The sequence below is a fragment of the Cucurbita pepo genome, chromosome 6, assembly GCF_057944985.1.
Source record: "Cucurbita pepo subsp. pepo isolate OVF chromosome 6, ASM5794498v1, whole genome shotgun sequence".
NCBI lineage: Eukaryota > Viridiplantae > Streptophyta > Magnoliopsida > Cucurbitales > Cucurbitaceae > Cucurbita > Cucurbita pepo.
Window position 1 is genome coordinate 3,025,331 of NC_141803.1, and position 17,243 is coordinate 3,042,573.

At 35.4% G+C, this 17,243-nt stretch overlaps 3 protein-coding genes across 4 annotated transcripts; 2 read left to right on the forward strand and 1 right to left on the reverse strand.

The window, feature by feature from the left end:
* Nucleotides 1–369: 369 nt before the first annotated feature.
* LOC111797096 (uncharacterized) lies at nt 370–5,040 on the forward strand. Its single transcript, XM_023679991.2, has 7 exons — nt 370–991; nt 1,476–1,810; nt 2,453–2,792; nt 3,728–3,876; nt 3,978–4,071; nt 4,491–4,562; nt 4,653–5,040. The coding sequence occupies exons 1-7, from the start codon at nt 440–442 to the stop codon at nt 4,695–4,697; spliced, it is 1,587 nt and encodes a 528-aa protein (XP_023535759.2). The 5' UTR covers nt 370–439; the 3' UTR covers nt 4,698–5,040.
* Nucleotides 5,041–5,797: 757 nt separating this feature from the next.
* Nucleotides 5,798–13,677, forward strand: LOC111797468 (synaptonemal complex protein 1). 2 transcript variants are annotated; one of them, XM_087124848.1, is made up of 20 exons: nt 5,798–6,071; nt 6,154–6,203; nt 6,433–6,640; nt 6,753–6,878; nt 7,022–7,120; nt 7,755–8,431; nt 8,514–8,762; nt 8,867–8,995; nt 9,084–9,152; nt 9,226–9,336; nt 9,846–9,953; nt 10,036–10,146; nt 10,216–10,302; nt 10,948–11,034; nt 11,127–11,234; nt 11,412–11,498; nt 11,609–11,665; nt 11,959–12,062; nt 13,076–13,143; nt 13,323–13,677. In XM_087124848.1, the coding sequence occupies exons 1-18, from the start codon at nt 5,915–5,917 to the stop codon at nt 12,058–12,060; spliced, it is 2,622 nt and encodes an 873-aa protein (XP_086980974.1). In that variant the 5' UTR covers nt 5,798–5,914; the 3' UTR covers nt 12,061–12,062; nt 13,076–13,143; nt 13,323–13,677. The 2 variants fall into 2 exon arrangements, with proteins under 2 accessions (XP_086980974.1, XP_086980973.1); XM_087124847.1 differs by having other exon boundaries at nt 13,343–13,677.
* A 1,111-nt stretch (nt 13,678–14,788) lies between these two features.
* LOC111797357 (uncharacterized) lies at nt 14,789–15,947 on the reverse strand. The gene is made up of 2 exons (XM_023680345.2): nt 15,538–15,947; nt 14,789–15,443 (listed from the first exon to the last, which is right to left on the reverse strand). Exons 1-2 carry the CDS (start codon nt 15,649–15,651, stop codon nt 14,967–14,969), a joined length of 591 nt encoding a protein of 196 aa, XP_023536113.1. The 5' UTR covers nt 15,652–15,947; the 3' UTR covers nt 14,789–14,966.
* Nucleotides 15,948–17,243: the final 1,296 nt, after the last annotated feature.

Here is a 17,243-nt window from a genome sequence, read left to right on the forward strand (position 1 = left end):
TTAAAATAGTTAGCTCTTTATTATTTTTTATTTTTATAATGTTCATATTTTATCATTAATTTCATTAAAATGTAAACTTATATTTTCTTTAGGCTGAAAAATATTATTAACATTAGCGAGTAAATTTATTAATAAATATTTTATTTAAAATATTTTAACATTTTTGAAATGTTAATTAAATATTTTAATATAAGTTTAAATTTGGCTTAAATATTTAATTTACTTACAAGATTTTGAAACATTAAATAAAATGACAAAAAAAGAAAAAAAAAAACAAATTGGGCTTACTGAAACCATGTAATGGCCCAATAGCAATGAAGCCCAAAATTCTGATCCATGAGGTTCAGGAACATTGAAAATTTGAGCATCAGTCCCTTCCAACCTTTGCTTCTCCAACCCTAATTTCCGTCTACCTCAGTAACAGCTGAATTCAGTCATCATGGCCTCTTACGATTACGAAGACGCAGGTGCCAACTATGATGACCCCCGGCACGCGACGGCGCCATCTCCGGCTGGCCAAGATATTGGCTATGACCCCAATTTTGTTCCAGATTCCGTCAAGTCATTTGTCGTTCATCTGTACCGGCACATCCGGGAGAAGAATGTATACGAAACCCATCAAATGTATGAAACCTCCTTCCAGTCCTTATCGGACCGCCTATTCAAGGACACACCTTGGCCGTCAGTAGATGCCGTTGCTCATTTTGTGGATAATGACCATGTTTTCTGCCTGCTTTACCGTGAGATGTGGTTCCGCCATCTCTATGCGAGGTTATCACCAACTTTGAAGCAGAGGATTGACTCGTGGGATAATTATTGTAGCTTATTTCAGGTGGTTTTGCACGGAGTCGTGAATATGCAATTGCCTAACCAGTGGCTATGGGATATGGTGGATGAGTTTGTTTATCAGTTCCAGAGTTTCTGCCAATACCGGGCCAAGATGAAGACTAAGACCGAGCAGGAAATTGCTCTTCTGAGAAAATTCGATCAGGTTGCTACGATTCATTTGTTTTATTTTCCATCTCTAGGGTTACAAAACAGTATTACTCCCTGGCCTTCTTATTCTTCTATATGAACTAATGTGTATTTAGTTTTATTAAATTTATGGTATTTTAGGATTTGATTTGAAGTGTTTAGCTTCTCCAAGGATGTTGAAAAATAGCCGGAATATCCTTGAATTCCATGGTTTCTAAACTTCGAATGACAATCTTGTAAAGCCCATGAGATGTGAAAGTGTTATATTGTTTTTTATATTCGTCTGACGGAGTTTGTGTACACTAGGTCAGCTATTTGTTCCAAATTTGATAGCCTTGTTTGGATGTACCTCCATCAAACTGTCACCAATCCTTCATACACTCATCTTCTAGCTGTCACGTCCACTTCAAATTTTTTTTGCCCGTTCAGTCTTAATGGTTTCTATGGTCTATCTATATCAAAGAACTAGGAGCTTAACTTAAGTGGTTGTTTGATTATAGGCTTGGAATGTATATGGTGTCCTCAACTACTTGCAAGCATTTGTGGAGAAATCCTCAATCATTCATATTCTTGAGGAGGAGAAAGAAGGTCTAGAACAATTTACTGCCACTGATGGGTATGACTACAGTGGTGGAAGTAGTAATGTTTTGAAGGTGTTGGGATATTTCAGCATGGTTGGATTACTTCGGGTTCACTGCCTGTTAGGAGATTATCACACTGGTTTGAAGTGCTTACTCCCAATTGACATAAGCCAGCAAGGAGTTTTTACTAGTGTGATTGGAAGCCATATTACTACTATATACCATTACGGGTTTGCCAACCTAATGTTGCGGAGGTATGGATTTTTCCGCAGTCTGCATTTCTTTGAAGTGTTTCATCTTGTTGATTCATTGTTTTCCCTCCCCTGCATACCTTTCATTGGATTTTGCATTTTTGTCGTAGGCATGTATAACGATGTTAGTGCCTTATTTAGTTACCACATATTTTTTTGGATGGATTACGAGAAAGTTCTTTAATTTTAGGTGGGTTTGTCGAGAGAATCTTTTTGTTCTTTGAATCCTGACATGTTGCCCTATAATCCATTTAGTTCTTTCAATCTTCTTGTTTCAACTTCGCATGCATTTCAATTCTTCTTGACCTCCATTTAAAGCCACTATTTTGCAAACATGCATTTTTCTATAGGAAGCAAAACCTTGTTTCATAAAAACTTTATTATTAGTACATTTAGGTGTGTTTTGGCGCATTAAGCAAATAAACAAAGTTTGAAGAAAGAAACCCATCGATACATCATCCTTTTTTTTTCTATGTATATGCATTAGAACATTATTCAATACTTAATCTTTCAAGGCATCACCATTATACGGTAGTAATCATCTCTACCATGTGCATCCTACATCTGTATTTAGTGCCTTGGACTTTTTCCCTTCATTTTTTACTTAATAAATTCTTAATAAAGCTCATATCCCTCTCTTTTCAGGTACGTGGACGCCATTCATGAATTCAACCGAATTCTCCTGTATATTTATAAAACCAAGCAATACCACCAGAAATCTCCTCAGTATGAGCAGATTCTTAAGAAGAACGAGCAAATGTATGCCTTGTTGGCCATATGTGTTTCACTCTGTCCACAAGTGAAGCTTGTTGATGAAACTGTGAACTCTCAGTTGCGGGAGAAGTATGGTGAAAAGATGATCAGGATGCAAAGGTATGATGAGGAAGCTTTTGCCATCTATGACGAGCTTTTCTCATATGCTTGTCCGAAGTTCATCACTCCATCTGCTCCTAGTTTTGAGGAGCCTCTAGTAAACTACAACCAGGTAAGCTTTAGATCTGTAATTTTGAAGTAGTTATTTTGTAACTATTAGCAAGCAGCAGCTATTTTGAAATTAAGTTCTAGATATATTCGCCATTGATAATCCTTTTGAAGTTATATCTGATGCAGTTATGAAGTTGACAAGAAACTTTAGTGTTGTGAGACCATGCAAATTATTGAAATTAGGTGAATTTAGTGACCATACTTTGCTTAATAATAGTCAAAGGATATGAAAAGGAGATGTAGAGATAAAGAATAACATGTGTTACATTGAGTTTTCTTTAGCTGTTTGGATCAAGCATGTGCATTTTATTTGCTGTGTCTTATTGTCTAATCCTTGTTTTAATATGTTGAATCTTACAATGAAATAGGCTGTGACAGGGAGTACAAGCAGTATTTTGTTGCCTCATCAAAAGCTTCTTGGGCCTTTTCTTTTCTCTCTCTTTTTCTTTGAGTATTTTTGATATTGCTACAAATGTTATCAATTGGATGAATTTTTGCTTAGTCTTTACGGTTTGTTGTCCTTATGCGTTGTAGTTCATTCTTTCACAAAGTAGTTTATAATCAAAATGAATGCATGAACGAACGAACAAGCAAATAAATGGGCTGAGACAGTTCTTTAATATCATTGGAATTCTACAGTTCATAGTCTGGCTGATTCTTGGACTATTCAACTCGAGTTTCCTTTGAAGTTTCTAAAATTATCATTTCAAGAGGATTTTTAATCTCTCTAAGACTTAACATGTATTTTGTTTTAAGCCCCTTTTTCTAGTTTTGTCTGCTTTGTCCGAATTGGAGTGTAGATTAAGATTGATGACTTTGATTTTACCATTTCTTCACAAAACCTATGCAGGCATGAGGTCATGTTAAACCCCACCTGCGTGTTGTCTGTGTTGGGCTCTCTTTCAGAGGTTTTATTCACATCTCTTATCTTTTCAGGATGCCTATAGACTTCAATTGAAACTATTTCTTTATGAAGTAAAGCAACAACAATTACTGTCTGGCATCCGGACCTTCTTGAAAGTGTATTCCTCCATCTCCCTTGGGCAGCTTGCTACTTACATGGAAATGGATGAATCCACACTAAGGTTGGAATTAAAATACAGCAGGATATATCAACTTCTTATCTTTATTCACTGCTGCATGTTTCCTAAGATTAATTAAGCGACGTTTTTTTTAATATTTACAGGACGATTCTGTTGACATACAAGCATAAAACCCATGCTGTTGATAGTGTTGGAAAAATTATGTCTAATGCAGACGTGGATTTCTACATCGACGATGTACGTCTACTTTTCTTCAATTACCTCTTCTTTGGATTGCAAATACATTTAAATTTAGAACACACGACATGTCTTCCAGTAATCCATTGTTTGTTCTTTACATTTTAGTTTGTGGGTTGGTTTTAGCTTTTCCTTTTTTATCCTTTTACAAAAAACGTCTGACTTTGAAATAAATGTTCATATGGCAGCTACGCTGAGCTTATTATTGTCTTGATTGTATTTGTTTGATTCTTCTATGAGTTTTTTGTTATCTGGTCTATCATATTCGTATATCGATTATGCTGCCATACAAATCGGATTCCATCGGACTTCTTCCTTGTGATAATACATGGATGTTCCCGAAGGATAAATAATTTGTAGCATTAAAGATAAATGGCTTTCCTAAAGGACGCTGGTCTTTTAACGTAATCTCATTGCAGGACATCATTCATGTTGTGGAATCTAAGCCTGTAAATCGCTATGGAGATTTCTTCTTGCGGCAAATTGTTAAAGTATGTAAATTTTCTGGTCAATCTTGCATCTCTCAACTCCATATTATCTGGATGAAACGATAATCATACCTGTGTTTTTCTTCGTGACAGCTCGAAGGAATGATTAATGATTTGGACAGAGTGAAACTGGACTGAGTTTTCTCCTTGAGAGTTTTGTTGAAGTGGCTTTTTTGACGAAGTTTTTGCCAAGGAACGGTTACAACATTTAATTTAAAGCCTACCTTATCCATTTTTCATCTTCACTCTGTACTATTTATTAGTGTAGATACTTCGGGGAAGCAAACTTCAATCTCCTGCACTCACTCAAATGTCACTCGGATATCAGAGTGCTGAAGGCTTGTGCCTGAGTTTTTAAGTTTATTTTCTTGGCATTTATGTGTTATTAGTCTATTTACTAAATTCATGTATCTACCTTGAAAGTTTCCTTTACATGAAGCATAAAACATCAAACTTTAACAAGGGCCTCTTTTTGTTCGAAGTTTTCGTGTGTAAAAGTGCATTTAACTACTTGGCGTTCCCGTGTTTGGATAATGTGTTCTAGAGCCTTTATGGGTTCAATAAGATGAGTACTTTAAAGTTGGAGCTTTTCGATGTCTGCTACCTTAACAACTTCTAGGCACTCGTGTCCGATTGGAAAATTGTCTGTTGAACATCTGATGGTGCGTTGATTTGGCTTGAGCTATGCAATGAGTGGTTGATGGTCATTTATGTTATTTATGTGTGAGTATTTAGATATATTATTTAAAATTTAATTATTTGAGGTTGATAATGGTGGAAATACTTATAAATAAATGTTCTTAAATGAAATTTATAGAACTTAATTGAACTCGGATTGCCTGTGGAAAGTGTTTTTTAGCAATGTATTTTAATTTAAACACTTTTTTTTATAAAAATGTTTTAGGAATATATATTTTTTTTCTATTTTATACACAAATTTATTTAATTTACGACTTTAAATTTTTATTTAAAATGCTATGACCGGATGATTGGTCAAATGGTCGCCGGCGGTGGTGGTCGGGACGAATTGAAGTAGAATTTAAATTATTGGAATAATAATAAAAAAAGATATTTGAATAATTGAATATGCATTTCCATTTTTTATTTTTTTTGCCACGTCACGTTGATTTCGAATAAATAAATAAAAAAAACGCGCGCGCTCATGGTTTATGCCAACATGTACATGGCTGACATGGCATGAGGATGCCGAATATTATCATTTAGTTGAACTTCGGTTCGCTTGGCGCCCAATTCGCCTGTCACACAGTATGATACGCGGAAACCCGCGAGCTTGAGCGCGAGGTGGAAGTGCAAATTACTAGGATTTCTCTCCATCGTTGACTTCCGATTCAACAATGGAGAAGCTCGGTGTTCCAAGCATGAAGAGGTTGAACCAGTTGAAGTCACTCTCTGATTCGCCACAAGGAACTACGAAAACGTTCTCCTTCTCTTCACGTTCCGTTCCGGACTCTGCATCGTCGGGAAGTTTAGTAAATTTGAAGATTGCAGCAGGTTCTAATCGGAAAGTTCAGTGTTAATCATTCTTTTGTTAGGAATGAAGTTTTATTTTGATCGTGTTATCCATGTTATGCAGAGAAATTGATGAAAGAGCAAGCTGCTGTAAAGACTGATCTGGAAATGGCGGTATGAAGCTTCATTCTCTATGAGTTGCGCACGCGCGCGTCTTCGTACAAGCTTTATATGGTCATTGGAATGGTCGAATAGCAGCCATATTACTTTTAATCTCAATACACGAACAGTCTGTGTGCTATTTTCTGTAGATCTGTTCGTTAGGTCATTCTGATCTGTTACGTTTTTTTTTCCTGTGATCATTCTGCGGAGTACTTGATTTCTGAGTTGGAAAAGTTTACAGAATGCGAAATTGAGGAAATCAGTGGAGCACACACGTAATTTAGAGGATAAAGTGCAGAATGCCTTGAATGAAAATGCCAAACTCCAGGTGCGACAGAAAGAAGACGAGAAATTGTGGAAGGGATTGGAATTGAAATTATCTTCGGCTAAGACACTGAGTGATCAGCTCACCGAAACATTGCAGCATCTAGCCAGTCAGGTTCAGGATGGTAGTTACCAATCTGTGGCTCAAAATTTAAGCCTTCCGTTGTTTGTTAGTAATAATTAATCTCAAGTATGGCTTACTTCAATTTTAATCATTGCATTAATGAAATCATACAGCTGAGAAAGACAAGGAGGTTTTAGAAGCCAAATTATCTGCAAGTTCTACAGCTGTTGATGGGTTAAACCAACAAATGCAGGAGTTATCAATAAAAGTAGAGAATGTAGAAGAAACACTAAGAATTCGTAAGTTCTTAAACATTTAACCTCGACTTCTTTTTGCAACATTTCGTTGGTTAATCTCACATTGTACTATAAACTTCTCTGTTTTATCTTGGTTAACTTTGGAATGCAGCTTGTTATGTAATGCTTTTGAACTCTGAACATAGGTGAGAAGGAGCTGGCGGAGCTCAAAATTGAGAAAGAGGAAATTTGTAAATTGTACAGAAAAGAACAGCAGGGAACTGCAAATCTGATCGAGGAAAAAGGTAACTATAACCACTAGGGTTAAAATTTGCAGAAACTTCTTAAACAGTGCATGACTGGTAATTTGGGATGACAATCTTCTTATTGTAATATGGAAAATTTCATTTTGAAATCGAGGAGAAAGAAGTATTATCCAACAATGACCAACTCCCAATTTTCTATTTCTTATCAATATCAACATGTATTAACATGCAATGCTTCAACTTTACCAATTCTTAGTTGCAATGTATATGTATTAATTGATGAATGTTTATTCTGTTATGTCTTATAAACAAAGGAAAGTTAAGCCTGCGGGAAACTGTTCCCTGGTTATTATTTCCAATCCTAACCTTGATTCCTTAAAGGCGGTAATAGGACCGTGACAAAAAATTATTGACATTGAACAGTCCTTTATTGGCACCAATGAAATATACATTTTTCTACTTGTGCTTCCACTTTCTTTATATCAGGTTTCCAGTTTCCTGTTTCCCCCATCATAGGTCTGACTCAATGTTATTCATGATCTTGATATAAAACTATTAAAGCTTGTTCAAATAGGTCATGATGTTTGAAAACTTGAGAAAGTAAAATTATAATCTTGTAGTGTTTTGTGACTTTGTTCTCATAAATGTGGACTACTACGATACTTTCTTGCAGACTCTTTAACCAAGACATTTGAGGACACACTTATGCAGAACAGGTTGATCATAGAGGGCTTGAACTCTAAACTGGAAGAAGCACAATTTGTCTTAAACTCGAAAGAAGATAAAATTACTAGTTTGATAGCCTTACGAGATGACTTGCAGAAGGAAAAGAGTGATTTGGAAATGCATAATGATGAGGTTCATAGGAAATTAGATGCGTCACTCGTGGAGATCAAAAACCTTGAAAACCTCGTCAATTTATTGGTTGAACAGCTGGTTGAACTGGATCGTCATAACTCAACTTTTTTAGAGAAATTTAATAAGCTAAACCTTCTAAATGACTCTTGCTTTAAGCTAGCCAAATTGGAGAGGAACGTTGCTTCAGAACTGGCCCAAAAGCAATACAACAAGCTCTATGACAACTTGATTTGTATAACATCAGAAAAAAGTGCACTCAAATTGATAAATGTTGAATCACAGGAAAAGGTAGATGAACTTCAGAAAGTCCAGGAATCGCTCATGGCACAGCATTCAGAAGAATCTCGTTTAGCAGGAGAGAGAATTCAAAAGTTGGAGTCTGAAGTAGAAACTCTTGTTTCAGAAAAGACCGGGGCAGAATCATTAGTTTCCAAGTTAGAGGAGGAAATTGGTTCTTTGTCAGAAAGCTCAAGATCATCAGAGAGTAAAATGGTCTACACATTTTTCAAAAGATTTAAATACTTTGATAACAAGCTATGTTATTCAACTAATTTTATTGTATATTTTCTTGCAGCAAGATTTGTTGCAGAAGATTACCGCACTAGAAATTGAGAATCGGTGTAACGTAGAAAAAATGGAGAAAGAGTTACACGACAAAACAGAAGAGATGGATACTTTGATGAAGGAGAGCGAAAACCATAAAAAACATGCACATATGCATGCAGTAGAGAGCGATCAACTTCGCACTATTTTGAAGGAAAAGGAAGAGTTGATTCTTTTGTCTAAGGAGCGTGAGAAGAAGCTAGAAGACGAAAATAAAGAGGTTTTCATAAATTATACTGTTGCAATTGTTGATTTTCATGAAAAACTTTCTCGATTAGCTTTTGAATGAACGTAACTTTAAGACTAAGTAGTCATCTATTACAGAATCAAGCGCTATTGGTTACTGCTGAAACGAAGCTTTCTGAGGCTAAAAGACAGTACGATACAATGCTGGAGAGTAAACAGATGGAGTTATCAAGACAATTGAAAGAAATATCCCATAGAAACGATCAAGTAAGCTTTGTTACCATTTTCTCGTAAATGATCTTCATGCGGTTAAGAATACCTTTATTTAGGCTGACAGCAGGAAAACTATTATTAGGCTATCAATGACATTCGGAATAAGTATGAACTGGAGAAATTGGAGATTGCTAACAAGGAAAAAGAAAAGGTTCACTCTTAGAACTCATACTTCGCAACATATTAAAATATAAAACTTCTTGCTTATTCATTTAAGCATACAGACAGATCAGGCTGTACAAGAGATGGAACAAAATTGTGAGCAAAAACTAGCAGAGGTGAAAGAAGAATCTAGGCAATGCCTGATTCGCATTCAGGAAGAACATGCTGCTCTGGTAACATTTGAAAAGAACGAAGCTTAACTTGTCTTCCTATGATCATGATATTCATAGTTGACATAGCCCACCTGTTAAGATTTCCATCTTTAGTTTGTTCCTTTTTTTTCTCTTGTGTTTAATTACTACCAAAAACTTATAATCTGGGATTATGGACGGCGTGCATCAGATTCCTTTTTGATCCAAGTTAAAAACATGTTGAACTTCCATTTTGTACGACCATTTGAGCTATGTTAAATGTTAAATATCTTATATCAGAAATGATGAGAAACTATCTGACAGCCTTAGTGGACTGGCCAGCTTATGCATGAAGTGAACTTGTAGTTTAGTAGTAGTAATTGAATTCCTTCTCTCAATATCAATAATTGTAATTCATTAAGCAATCTCATAAGCTTCTTTGTTGGGGTGGAGAATTTATCTTGCTATCATATGATTATTTGTTTATTTGAGGGGTAAATACTGAGCCTCAATGAGTAAAGTGTTTTATATCCTACAATTTGATTTCGTAGTTGAATCAAATTCAGCAAGAGCATTCCAGAAATGAACAAATTCGTAAAGCTGACCACAATGAAGAGTTAAGACATGTTCAACTTCAAGCTGAAAACGAATTGAAAGAGGTTATGTATATATATTCAACTTTTTAGTTTCTGTCAGCACTTGCATCACTAATTGACAATTCAGTAGTTTATAACGTTCCAGATATTGACGTTACTGAGAAATGAACATGAGGCTCGGATGAAAGGCTTGACATGTCAAAACAAAGATGAGTGTAGGAAACTTCAAGAGGAATTGGATCTCCAAAAAACCAAAGTACTCTCAAACTCAGGTATAAATATCAAGTATCGTGCTCATGTCTTAATCTACTCATAAATGTCACAGGAAGACAGGCAGAGAACTTTGTTGCAATTGCAATGGAAAGTGATGGGTGACAAGCTACAAGAGGACCAAGAAGTGAATTCAAAGAAGGTAATCTCCTGTCCCATGTGCAAGAGTGCGCACGTGATACTACCAATCAACTCCATGCCATTTCCCTCCCTGAAGTTTTCTCGTAATTTGAACTTGTAGTATTTGTATTCTATCATCTATGTGCCGTTGATCAATTTCAGACTTTTCATATTATGTACAATACACGAAACTAATTCTTGTTGGATCATTATTTTCCATTCTCAAAATTTTATACTGTTATAAGAAGCATCCTAGTTCTTCGTATAGAACTTCATTGGATTAAAATAGGGATGTTAAAATATATTTCTAGTCCTTGCACACACTTCAGTGTTTGTTACATTTTGGTCCTTATGTTCTTTACAATAGTTTAATTCATGTAATTTTAGAACTGTAATCATTAAATCTTGGAGTTAAAAATACCCTCTAATGAGTCAATTAATCATCCACCATTATTGACATCGAATACTCTTTAATTTTGTTTTGTTTTATTTTCTTTTTAATTTTTTAATTTTATCCGTGTATTATTTTATTTCCTGATATCCAAGGTGTAAATTCAAACACAAAATCCCTTGATTACTCCCACACTTTGTATTAAAAGTTCGTACTTGTTCATTTTCGTATATCAAATTTAGTTTATCCTTCATAATTTAATAACTTATGGTGCAGGACTACTCCATGTCATCAATCAAGATGAGAGATTCTGGTGGTTCCCGAAAAAGCAAGCATGCTCTGATTAGAACAGCAAATGAAGAGGTGCCACTGACAGCTGATAGATATATGACAGAAACGAAGTCTGTTGATCAGCCACATTTTAAATTCTTTTGCATCTTTATATCTTCTCACAGGAATCACCTTACTTGCAAGACACTCAAACACCGGTATCACAGTTGTTGAAGACCGTAGAGGACATTAACACAGGAAGTGTTGCAAATATTCCTAAGCGTCATAAGAAGGTACGTTGTATGTTAAACTGATGTGCACTTCACATTATCTGACTTGTCGAGATTAATGCATAGATCCGATAATATCTTGATAGAAGTTCAAGGGAATTACATGAAGTTCCAAAAATTTCCACATATTTTTACACTTGCCTTCCGCTGCATAGTGAAACTTAATTAATGGCTGGCCAGGTTACTCGCCATGAATATGAAGTTGAAACTACAAATGGAAGGACGATCACTAAAAGAAGAAAAACCAAAAGTACGGTTCTGTTTGAGGTATGAACCTGATCACTAAGATGAACCAATAGGACCGTGCACATGTAGAGAAACTTGATCATCTCAGAATTCTTATGCAATGGTTAAAATCTGTTCTTCATGTATATCAGGACCCGAGAAAACATAATAAAACTCCAAGAAGAAACACCCCCAGAGTTCCTGTCAAGGTACAAGAAAAGGCTTAGATCCATGTCCTATTGGGACCCTTTCCTGATTTGTGTACTGCAGTTGGCTTAGCTGGTTGCTGATTCATGCTAACTTCAAATAATTCTTTAGTATCAACTAGATAAAAACTATAAAAATTACGTGTTTATGTGTGTATTTTTTAATGCAAATAATTTGGTTTTATGAAATATGAAATATCAGAGAATCACATTTTTCGATAGAAAATTTCTTATTTACGCTGTGACGTCTAAATGTTGTATTAACATTTTTTTTTTTATCCCAACTCTCTATGTAGACAATTAAGGGTGGAGGTGAATCACGTCCTTCAAAAATTGGTGATTTGTTTATGGAAGGGTCCTTGAATCCTTATGCAGATGATCCTTATGCATTTGATTAAAGGTATATTCAATAAAATGCTTTTACTTTTTATTTTTCAGCTTTCTTCAAAGAAAATTTAATTTCTCTTTCTTCTGATTGGTAGAATCTTTAGCATTTAATGTTTATCTGGCTGTTTTTGTTATCCAAAGCAAAAATTTAACCTAAAAAATTAAGCCAACGTGTTAAGCTGTTCTCAAACCCTAAAAAGGAATAAAAATTTCTAGAACGAATTCCGTCCACAAAACTATATTTTCAGACTTAACATTCCTTCTCCGAAGACAAGTGGAAGTACCGATTAGTCCAAATAGATTTGAAGTCTTGTGAACCTTATGTCATTTTCTTTTCCTAGTAGTGCCGAACAACTCGCTAATTTGCACATTTCTAAAAAATCCTTCTTATCTTGGGATCCTTACCTCCAAAGGTCCAAAGTTGCCCTAATGTAACAACGTAACAATGATATATACCACAAGCACAAAAATTAGTCTGAACACGCGCCAAGGAGAGAACAATTTGGCTTTTCCTCTATAAGTGGCTACAATTTTTTTCTCCCTAATGTCAGACTCAAAGACGTGAATCCTGAAATGGATACCAATATACCAAACACTATATGAGTTCCAAAATTGGGATAGGGAAGATCTTTGACTTTGCTTCTCTTATGCTCACAAGGATCCATTATCTTTGTCCATATCTCGCAAAGTGTATACCAAGGAAGTAGACTCAGCTAATTTCACTAATTTATTGAAGTTACTCCGGAAAGAGAATTCCAATTGGAGTTTGGACATGGGGTTGGTGAAAAAAACACAAGCTTTATGATTGTTGGACGATTGAGTGTGTTCGTAAGTACTGTTGAAACACTTTTGGTTGTCTAAGATTATTGTTGGTCTTAAACAAGTTACGCAGAGCAGGTAAGTGACAGCCAAGATCTGGATTGAAATATACCAACAAGTTACGCAGAGCAAAGTTTCAAATGAACATTTCAGTACCTCTTCTACGACATGGCTCATGGGACTCTTGGCTACTGCCTCTCCCTTCAGGTACTGCATCCATTCAAATTGAACTTATAGCTCGGATGGCCATGGGGATTGACAGAGAAATTGAGAAGGTGAGCCTTCATTGTTTTTCTCACAATTGACTTGGTCTATTACTCGGTAGGGCAAACTTTACGTGTCAACATTTTTGAAACGCCAGTTTCATCTTCTCAATGCAGCTTATCTCATTGAATTGCTATCTGTGTGCTTATGATGACCATATATTTTTTTCTGTCTATTTTGAAACGTGTAGTTCGCCGTGGATGTTTACAGGACTGAGAATGCTGCGTATGCTTTGTTGAGATTGGGTGTGGACTTGAATGTTTCTCATCTCAGGAAACAGTTCTATGTTGACAGGTCAGTGGTCTCTTGGTCTTACTGTGATTCATATACCTCGCTTGAATGTTTTCCACTCAACTGTGGAGTACCTATTTTGTTACAAATGGATTAAGACATGGAGAACATAATCCATAAAAATAATTGACATAACCGAACATACTCATAGATGTTATAGTTAACACTAATCAGTTTCTTTCTACCCACTTTGTCGGATCAAGTCTTGAGTGTGGAAAAATTTCATACAATTAAAAATGGGATGATACCCATAAAATAAAATAAAATAAGATATCATTCAACGACATGTTGAATAAAAATAATATATACTATTGAGGTATTGAATTTTTTTTCTAGAGTTTGAGTGATAATCTAAACAATAGTCGAGAGACAAAGTCCAAATATATTTATAAGTTATAACTACCAAATTGTTATCTAATAAAAGTTGTCACTTGATTTTGATAAAATTTTGCCGATAAAAATTAAATTGTTACGAATTTGAAAGTAACGAATTATTTTAATTCTAAAGGATTATTTTCGATTTTGTTTTCTACATATAAAAAAATTATCTAACCTATTATTTATTTATTTTATTTATATATATATTTTTAAAAAATATTTCTACAAATGTAAGTAAAAAGTAAAATAAAGAAATTATGAGAACAACGAGAATCTAAATAAGACTGAAAACAAAACAATTTTCTTGAGAGAGAATCTCCAATATAATACTAGTACGGAACCCTACTTACTAACGGTTATAAGACTTACATTTGGAACTCAAACAGGATTATATATATATATTTACCTAACCATATCAATAACTTTTAAAAAGAGTACTAAAAAGTTACTCTAAAACATCATATAAATCTTTGAAACACTATATGTATAACTCAAGCTACTCTAAAAGATATAAAAATATTTGTGTGTGGATAATTTTTTTTTTTTTTTTTTTTTTTTTTTTTTACTGCTCTCAATTCAATAGTTCAACCACTATTTATCAGACGATAAACTGTGGTTCTACGAACCTCTTAGTCTAAAATTTTGTCCTTTTAGATATATTATTAAAATTAATAGAGATAGTCTTTCAAGTTGTGTGGTTCGTGGAACCTACTATAAATGTTATGGGCGGACAAATGACTAATTGGGTTTCCAAAGTAGCTGTCATTATGATATATGAATAAATGTACAACTATATTTTACTTAACTCTTGGAAATCAATAGAACACCATAAATATATCATTCTTCTTACATACATTTTAATTAATGCATATGTTTCTAAAGTCATAGATGATAAGAAAAAATATCTTTTACATTTTGATGATGATAATCTTGCCTTGAAAATTTAAAGTGTCGCATTCATAATGAATAAGATATTGAAATATTAAATTAACCATAGCTAAAGATAATTAACTTAATTGTATTATCTGAGCTGCAATAACATGCATGGATATGTAAATGATTCTTTCTCATATAATTTACATATATTCCCAAAAACAAAGGGTTGCCTCTAACCATCCCTGATAAGTCACTACATAAACACTAAATCTCAATAAATAAAACACAATTAGACTTGATTTTGAATAGGGTTTGGGAAGAAACTCTTTAAGGAGTGGGTTTGATTACTCTTAGTAGGTAGAGAATTTGGTATAAAGAAGGTTGTAGTTGGAGGGCTTTGCAGGTCTGTTATTGGGTGTATGAATTTGCAATTGGGGCATGTGGGTGAGGACTTCAAAAGCATAACCAATAAGTGACACTGCATGCAAACTCTGGCCTCCATCTCTTGCTGCTGCCCTCTTTCAAATCTTAGCCATGGAGGACACCCATTTCCTTGTTTCAAACCCTTCCCCAACCCACCACCCATAATCCCATCGCTCTTCTTCTTTGTCTGACCACCGTTTCTGATAGATTGGCAATTCAGATTGAGCTCAAGGTCCAAGCTCAAGGGCTCACCTCCAAGACTGTTGGGACCCTCCCATTTTCTTCTTGGATCCATTGAGGTTCTCTTTTGGGTCTTGGTATTATAGAAATATATCTGTCCTGACTGTGAAACAAAAAGATGACCATCGAAATAGAAAGTTGTATAAATATATAGTTTTTGATATAGAAAGTGAAGAAAACAGAACAAAGTTTAGTACCTGAATATCCAGACATCGTTGCCACTCCAAAGGTAATGGAGTCTCGAGCTGGAGCTCAATATCAGTGGGAGAATTGAAGGTTTCTCCTTGTGTGTCTTCCCATTTTCTCTTCATTTGGATTTGCAGAGAGAAAAGGGCTGAAATGAAAGGAGATATCTATCCGATCCCTGTGTGTGTGTGTATGTGTGTTAAAAAGGGGTGAAAATGGCTACATATAATATGGAGGATGGGGTTAACTTTAAGTGCAAGGAAGAATCTAGTTGGAGGCAGGCTTTAAGGTTGATCTTGATGGTGTTTAACGTATGCATTTATGTCAAAGTTCCCAAAAATTGGTGAAAAACTCCGGCCAACGTCCAAATAGAGATATAAAGTTCACAAGCTCTCTCAAATTTTGATTAGGAGTTACTTATTATCTGATGAACATAGCGCAAGGCCAAAGGAAAAATGGAAAAATATGGATTAGCTCCATAATCTCGTAATGTATTTATGAAGGCGGTGACATGGGGGGAGGAGGAAGGTGGGTATGTTGAATGGCAGCCATTAATGTGGGAAGTCGAGATGTAGTTGAAGGAAGGTCTTTGATGGCTATGGCATCTTTAATAGAGTCAATAACTCCCAACTTTCCTCAGCTGGCTCACTCAATAAACCTATAACACTTTTAAAGCTCTCACCATATGCATATCTACCAATACCATTAAAACGCCTATCGCCCTCACCTCCCGAAATTACATTTAACTCAATCTAGTTTTAGGGAAGAGTTTTTCATTTATTTGAATTCAACCGAACCCAAATAAGTTCATAACCCAACTCGAACTGTAGAAGTTGGGTTGGGTTAGGTTGGATTGATTGAGTTTTTTGGGTCGTCGAGTCGAGTTATTTGAATGCAGATATAAGGATATAAGTGTATACTGTGGAATTTTGTGGACAGACAGAAACTTAACTGAGTTTACAGAAGGAACAAGATTTACTCTTTATACTGGAAAGGGATAATGTGAGGTCATTAAATGGTTAGATGGAAAAAGGGATTAGTTTCGGCTACCTGCCTTCATTAACTCATCATGAATTCACTTAAATGTTTGCTACTACACCTGACGATCTCTTCTCTTTCAACTTGGACTTCTTGTATTACTCGACCGGCCTTTGTGTGTCCTTCCCCTTTCATTTAAGCCCCACAGTTTCCTTAGCTTGCTGCAGCAGCAATGATCTGTCGCAACCCACCAAGCTCCGGTTTGAAAGATCTGCTTTTTTTTTTTTTAGTTTAGCGAGTTGCAGAGGAGTCCAAACGAATCATCTTCTCCCAAAAAATCTTGAAGAAAAGTCCAAAAAGGACAATATCGGCTAACGGTGAACTTGAGTCGTTACAAATGGTATGAGAGTTAGGGCGATATGTCAGTAAGAAGGCTGAGCCTCGAAGGGGTTGGACATTAGGCGGTGTGCCAGTAAGAATACTGGCCTCAAAGGAGGTAGATTAGGGAGTCCCGTATCGATTGAAGAACGGAGCGAGTGCATGCAAGGACGCTGGCCCTCGAAGAGGGAGTGAATTGTGAGATCCCACATCGATTGGAGGAGAGAACGAAACATCCTTTATAAGGGCGTGGAAACATCTCCTTAGCATAAGCATTTAAAAAACTTTGAGGAGAAGTTCGAAGGGAAAAACCCAAAAAAGACCATATATGTTAGCAGAAGGTTTGAACCGTTATCAAAGA